At 38.6% G+C, this 7,321-nt stretch overlaps 1 protein-coding gene across 1 annotated transcript; it reads left to right on the forward strand.

Moving 5' to 3' along the window:
• Nucleotides 1–784: 784 nt before the first annotated feature.
• On the forward strand, nucleotides 785–5,945 carry LOC135679580 (nucleobase-ascorbate transporter LPE1-like). The gene is made up of 14 exons (XM_065193485.1): nucleotides 785–1,127; nucleotides 1,205–1,302; nucleotides 1,400–1,576; nucleotides 1,674–1,774; nucleotides 1,868–1,943; nucleotides 2,056–2,115; nucleotides 2,215–2,399; nucleotides 3,000–3,096; nucleotides 4,283–4,369; nucleotides 4,453–4,511; nucleotides 4,592–4,683; nucleotides 4,784–4,861; nucleotides 5,136–5,296; nucleotides 5,537–5,945. Exons 1-14 carry the CDS (start codon nucleotides 1,025–1,027, stop codon nucleotides 5,753–5,755), a joined length of 1,593 nt encoding a protein of 530 aa, XP_065049557.1. The 5' UTR covers nucleotides 785–1,024; the 3' UTR covers nucleotides 5,756–5,945.
• The last annotated feature ends 1,376 nt before the right edge of the window (nucleotides 5,946–7,321 follow it).

A 7,321-nucleotide genomic window follows, 5' to 3' on the forward strand; every position in this document is an offset into this window, starting at 1 on the left:
AATTTAATTAGTAAAGACTTTAATCATTGATGTTAAATCTTATTATTATTATTATTATTATTTATTTTTTTATAATAAAAACTAAGAAGAGGGTTACTTGACTCTACGATTGTGATAATGTTGACGATGATGACAATGATGATGGTACGAGCTCGATAATACGATAACGAGGATAACACAAGCGATAGAAGGCGTAACAAAAATAAAAATATTAAACCAGATTATCAATATATTATTGAATTGATAAATACTGTCTGATGTTAAAGTATCAAATAAAGATTCCACAGATCTCCAAAAGAGTTCCCAACTTAAAACCTTATCCTAAACTATGATTGCACACAATGTAATACATTAAAAACACCAAATAAAAAAAATATATAATAAAATTCGAACAATTGGTTCGGTTTCATTCTTGTCCAATAAACCGATTTGGTTTGGTTCAGTAGAATGTTTCATCCGCTTGTGGTCATCAATTTGAGAACCAACGGCTGATTTATCGGTGCTTCCGACCCTCGTCAAACCAAACCCCAAACAATCATAACCGTAGATGGAGTAAAAACGACTGATTTGTCTGTGTTTCGAATCCCAAAGTCCACGTGTGACCTAACGCAGTCTTCCATCATCAGCCATCAGCCATCAGCAGTTTATATATATATATATATATATATATATAGCCAATTGGGGCGCATCGGTGACAGAGAGTCAAATGTTAGTTAGCCAATTCCCTCCAAACCACAACCAACACTCGTCACATCCATCCGTCAATACTATCTCTCATCACATTTGGTGAGAAAACCAACGGTTATAATGTCGCACATCCAACGACGAGATATAATGAGTCAATTAACCCCTGCCATTGCCGGTATTTAATATAACTCATAAGTACTACTATTACTCCCATCTATATAACGCTTCCTTAATCCTTCTTCTCCTCCCTCCCTCTCACCCCGTCCGCTGCCTCTCCCCATTCCCATTTATACTGCCACCCGCCGGAGTTGCCGTTTACAGAGGAGGAGCGGCGGCCATGTCTCCCGGACCTCCGGAGAAGGCCGACGAGTTCGTCCCCCACCCCGTCAAGGAGCAGTTGCCCGGCGTCGACTTCTGCCTCACCAGCCCCCCTCCATGGCGTCAGTCCCTCTCTCTCTGCGTCGTTTGCTCTTCTACTTCGTTGTTGATGATCGTGTTCTGTTTCTCTCTTCGATAGACGAAGCGTTGCTTCTGGCGTTCCAGCACTACTTGGTGATGCTCGGCACCACCGTCATCATCCCCACCATTCTGGTTCCGCTGATGGGCGGCGGAAATGTGAGTTCTACTTTCGGAGCGCCTACTCTGCTTTTTGGTGTTGCAATGGTGTTTCCATGGCGCTGACCGCTCCCCCGTTTCTTGGAACCCGCCGTAGGAGGAGAAGGCGAGGGTGATCCAGACGTTTCTGTTCGTCGCAGCGATCAATACACTGACGCAGGTCTACTTCGGGACCCGCTTGTCGGCGGTCATCGGCGGCTCCTACACCTATCTTCTCCCGACCATCTCCATCATCCTCAGCCGGCGCTACGCTTACATCATCAACCCGCACGAGGTCGTCTCGCTCTCCGATTATTGTCTCAAAAGCTTCAGCCCCTATGTTCCTTTTGCGGGTTTGTGTCTGAAAAGCTCTGCTTGTGTGGGTTTTGCAGAGGTTTGATCACACGATGCGGGCGATTCAGGGGGCGTTCATCGCTGCGTCCAGCTTTCAGATAATTGTAGGGTTCTGTGGCCTCTGGCGGATTTTTATAAGGTCTTTTCTCTTCATCTGTTTGATCTGCACGCAATGAGTTGCGACTTCACTGCAAAATGACCTCAATCTTCATCTTTTCTGGGGTTGGATTAGGTTTCTGAGCCCCCTTGCTGCGGTTCCCTTTGTGACTCTTTCGGCGCTCGGCCTTTTCTACATCGGATTTCCCAGTGTGAGCACTTAGTGTTCCTCCAATCCTTTTTCTCCTCATGGTCAAGTAGCGGTATTGCGTTCCTTGTGACGACTACAGTATTCACCATTTCCTTTCTGTTCCCGTACCCTAGGTGGCAAATTGCGTCGAACTAGGGCTTCCGGCTATTATTCTGCTCATACTCTTTGCATTGGTATAACTTTGTGCATTTGACTCGGTTTTGCATTACTTTGTATAAATGTTTACATTTTACTTGCATGATGTAATTACATTTGGCATCAATTTGCTGCAGTATGTTCCACATACAGTGAGCGGAAGGAGAGTGATCTTTGATAGGTTTGCGCTGCTAATTGTTGTCGCCATTGTTTGGCTGTATGCGTATATTCTCACTGTGGCTGGTGCATACAAGAATAGACCTCCACAAACTCAAATCAGTTGCAGAACAAATCGCTCTGGTCTTATAGGTGCCTCACCCTGGTACTGCAACTCTAGACCGGAAATTTTACGCAATTGATATGTTTTTTAGATTTGCTTTTTTTTTTACAGAAATTTATATTTTTCTTTTTTTTTATCATCATATGATGCATGAAACAAGTTACATTACTAAATCATATGTATTAAAGGCTTTTTGTTGTGAGGTTTCTTTCCTCACAGAAAACTGTCACTGATAGTTAAGGACACACAAAAACTACATGGACTGTAGTACCACATCTTCTGTCTCTGCTAGTAGTTTATATCTTTCCTGACCTGCCAATATTAATTTGGCTGATCTAGTAAGGCATCCGATTATTTGATTCTTTGTCACTATGACCATGACTTGGAGGAACACGAACATTCGTGATAAATGTTGTGAATATTTATCATATTGACATTTGTGCTACTTTACGCCTATGTGAAAACAATTGCTACATATGAATGCAACATGCTACAAAAATGCAATTATGAATCCTATAGATAGACAATTCTAGCATGGATTGGAAGGTAGCATGCATTGTGTGCTACTGTACACAATGCCTGAAGTTTCAAATCCCCAATTATCTCTAGATTGAGAATCAAACTTGCAGTATTTACTTGCAGGATAAGAGTTCCTTATCCATTTCAATGGGGGAGTCCCATCTTTCATGCGGGTGATATTTTTGCTGTGATGGCTGCTTCTTTTGCTTCACTTATTGAGGTTCGTTCTCTTAGAGATATATATTGAGGTTTGCTTGCTGCAAAGCCTGTCTTAACTTTTTCAATACATTCGCTTTTAAAGTTATCTTTTGTGTTGTTAAATTTCATCTCACTAAATCTCTGCTTCCACCATTAATTTGCTTTATAAATATATCCTTTTAACGTACTAGTTTGGTCAATTATGGTAGCCAACTTTTAGGTCTTTATGTATGTAGCCTTCGTAATTTGATATCCAAGTTGAACAATCTTTATCTTCAGATCTTTATTTCTACTGTGGCACTATACTTTACAGCAGAATCTAAGTTGATCCGTTGCTTTTATGCAGTAAGATTCTCTGAACTATAGATGCGTTTGATCGGGTGCTTTCTCTCTTAGAAAACAATTCAAATGTTAAGGGGAATTATTTTGTTAAGGAAGAGCAAATGCCAAATAACTTATGGGCCAAAATCATCATCTAATATATTTTTAGTACGAAATTTAATTTTGTAATGAAACACATATCAGTCTGCCTTGATTCTTTTCTTATTGGTATTGACATGGGCATCAACATGGCAATCCAATATCTATTATCGGACAATTATGAGATGGCATCAAGGCATAGCTTAAATGTCATGATCATGGAAAGCAACTTAAAGAATAAGTTGCCCTGGTAAGACTGAAAGGTTGGAATTATTTTACGGCTATTAAGCATGGAAAGGAACGACCAAAGGGAAGATCAGTTCCCCCCGTTGAGTAGTAGATGACAATAGAGTCAGATAAGTGTGACCAGAAGAACCTATGAACTTTTGTGAGTGCGAAATTCGATGTGCTGGAACATATGCAGAAGTTCTGCTGCATTGGAAATGTCGAATATGTTGGTGAATACAATCCCCCCAAGTTTTGTGGTTCGGGGCCAACATTTGTATAGCCTCGTAAGATGTCCGCATGATAGAGTTCATTCTAATCTATCCTAAACAATAAGTATATAATAGTTATCAGATATGACAAAAGCAAAATCAGAGTATATTAGCTGCATATACATGTTTGAAGTTTCCTATCTCGGTCTCAACTACTTCTGCCTGTCCTCATGAATCATCCGAGTGTTGCCATATTCTTATAATTTCAGGTAGGAAAAAGCTCACTTACACACTTTTTTATTTTTTCAGTTTCAAATTTGGTTTTCTAGTAATAATTTTTTAGGTTTTCAGTCCACAGGCACTCTCATTGCTGTGTCGAGGCTTTCAAGTGCGACGCCTGTACCACCTTCCGTCTTCAGTCGGGGCATTGGCTGGCAGGTCAGGACTGTTCTGTTTCTATAACTTGTTGGTTCAGACATGGTATTGGTTGTTGTTCCTCAGTAAATCTCCTTGAATTCCAGGGAATTGGTATACTGTTAGATGGGATGTTTGGCACTGCAAATGGTTCAGCAGCCTCCGTGTAAATTAGCTAATTTCTGTTGTAGAAATCAACATAAGCATTCAAAACGTCAGGGGCTTACTCTTAGGTTGCTTAAACAGTGAAAACGCTGGCTTGTTGGGATTGACAAGAGTTGGAAGCCGAAGGGTCATTAAGATATCAGCCTGTTTTATGTTCTTCTTCTCGATTTTAGGTGATTTACATGTGAACTTATTGAACTAGATGACTTTTTTTTCTTTTTCTTCTTCTTCTTTTTGGTATTACATTCTGATACTTTCTTTCACAATAACCAGGAAAATTTGGTGCACTTCTCGCATCGATACCTTTGTCCATCTTTGCTGCTTTGTACTGCGTTCTCTTTGCCTATGCAGGTTGGCAATTCTTGCATCAAACATCTTATTTCTCTTTGAAGCAAATGTTCCTCGCTTTCATTCTTTTCCAATGAAATTTAAATGGCTTTCTTGATTTCATTTTTAATCCTATCGACGCGGAAGTATAATTCTTTCTTCAGTATCCAGAAGGGTTATAAACATATAAGCTTTATTGTGCTTCCAATTTGTTTATTGCTTGGAGCAGAAATTTGTCATAAATCTAGTCTAAAAAATGAAAAAATGAACATACGATGCTTACGTCTCTTGCAAGCAGTTTCTGCAGGTCTTGGATTACTTCAGTTCTGCAACATCAACAGCTTCAGGACAAAGTTCATTCTAGGCTTCTCTTTCTTCATGGGCTTGTCTATTCCACAATATTTCAGGGAATATTATGTGGTTTCTGGGTATGGCCCAGTCCATACCCGTTCTATAACTGTAAGTGGATCTTCTCAGCCTTTACCTACAGTTAGACATGGCTATAATGCACCTCAAGAACAGCATGCACTACTCTCTCAAAAGAAGTTTTTACCGCACTACACTTCTTTAACGATGATCTGAAATCTGACTTTAGATTTACTTTTGACAACCACTGTTTGCTAATCACATAATTCGTTGATTAACTTTCTATTCGATTGACCCCTGCTGATGTGCCTCTCAAATGTCTCCCCCCTGCAGTTCAATGACATGGTCAACGTGATATTTTCTTCACCTGCAACAGTGGCGGCTATAGTCGCTTATTTCCTGGACTGCACTCTCCTGCGTGGTGAAGCCTCCATACGAAGGGACAGAGGCTGGCATTGGTGGGATAAGTTCAGGTCCTACAGAACAGATACCCGAAGCGAGGAATTCTATGCTCTTCCTTACAACCTCAACAAGTACTTCCCTTCACTGTAGATAAGGAATTTGGCATTTTGAGACATGGCAACGATAGGGAAAGAATAAGAACACAAACAATATTGAATTGCTGTCTGAAGACTTGTGGCTGAACTATATTTTACGACTTCTTCTTAGATCATGCTTGACATGTGAATGGTCTATTATTGGATACGACGAGGGTATATGGTAATTTGATAGTTAACTGTCACTGATGCAGTGAATGATTTTTGAGTGACATGTGGTAACCCTATTATGGCACATGAATCTGATGTCTACTCATATGGTAATATTTGTAATGTTCCATAATTTCATGCATCTCTCTACATTCAAATAATAATTAATGATTATAAATAATTATCTCATGGATTAATTTTTTTAGTTTCCTTCAACTCATAGCCACTATAAAATTGCAACCTTTAGGCTTTATGAGAATACACATTTCCTATCTCATCAGATATGCTAAATTTTACGAGATCATGAACCCACATCTTTTATTTTTTTCAAATCTTTTATGTTTTACTTGTGGCAAGTTAAAACAATGGAGTGACACATGTACATCATTTCACATAAATTTTAAAGAATTCTTTTATCGACCTCTTTAAAACTCTACTCAAATGATAGAATTATGTAGCAAATATGACTACTAATCTCAAATACAAAAAGCTAAATGTAAATATTTATCAAAAAAAAATTATTTATGAAGGATAAGTGGTAAAGGCAGGATTCTAACCTCATTACCCAAAGTTAAATGAGTATATGTTGTGGGCTAATTATAGATTATCCCTGTAATTAGCTACATTTAGCATCTCGATTCTTATTTTTTTTTAAAAATTATTGGGATCCTTATATTTATAAAAATAAAATATTTAAGTTCATTTCTTCTCATATTGTCGATTCTGTTGACCGAAATACCACATGGTTTATCATTGAGCACATATTGACTATGTTTCACTTAAGTTTACAATTGAGTATGTGTGGTATTTTCATCATCATAGTTGACGACGACGTGAGGAGAAACGAGATTAAATGTTTCACTTTTATAAGTATAAGGATCCTAAACATAATTTTTGAAAGTGTAAAACCTGATATACTAAAAATAACTAATTACATGAGGTAATTTAATTAGTCGATATGCGAGTGGGAGTAGGTGGCAACAAAAGGATGTATCACCTACATGAACACAGTTAGAATTTGCACAAGAGAAACCTACCTTGTGCTACTCTATATCTTCGAAAATATATGATTCCAAAGTTTCTTAGGAAGCAATCAAGCCCATGGGAACGTTTGCAAATATTAAATCGTATTAATTGCAAATAAATAGTAACTGTAGACAAAGATGGAGAAAGAAGATGTGATGGATACACTGAGATCCTTCTTTTGTTCTTGTTTGAAAGCTGCTGATAGAGATGTAGTGACAAATCCTGAATACATATACTCCCATAAACAGAAAACCGAGATCGATATCGACGTGCGTTCGCTTTCGATTCCTTCCAACAACAAAAATCCAATCAATTGGGATGTCATCTGTGAATGCAAAAGCCTTCTGTTTCAGTACAGCTTTGTGGGAAGAGAAAAAGACTCGAA

Source organism: Musa acuminata, chromosome BXJ1-7, assembly GCF_036884655.1.
Source record: "Musa acuminata AAA Group cultivar baxijiao chromosome BXJ1-7, Cavendish_Baxijiao_AAA, whole genome shotgun sequence".
In the NCBI taxonomy this organism is placed as follows: Eukaryota; Viridiplantae; Streptophyta; class Magnoliopsida; order Zingiberales; family Musaceae; genus Musa; species Musa acuminata.

Bases quoted from the DNA above. Each gene is read 5' to 3' on its own strand.
- LOC135679580 (XM_065193485.1), top strand. From the start codon at position 1,025: ATGTCTCCCGGACCTCCGGAGAAGGCCGACGAGTTCGTCCCCCACCCC. The intron at 2,400-2,999 runs GTACTGCAACTC...ATTTACTTGCAG, and splicing joins CTTATAGGTGCCTCACCCTG to GATAAGAGTTCCTTATCCAT. The intron at 4,370-4,452 runs GTCAGGACTGTT...CTTGAATTCCAG, and splicing joins GTCGGGGCATTGGCTGGCAG to GGAATTGGTATACTGTTAGA.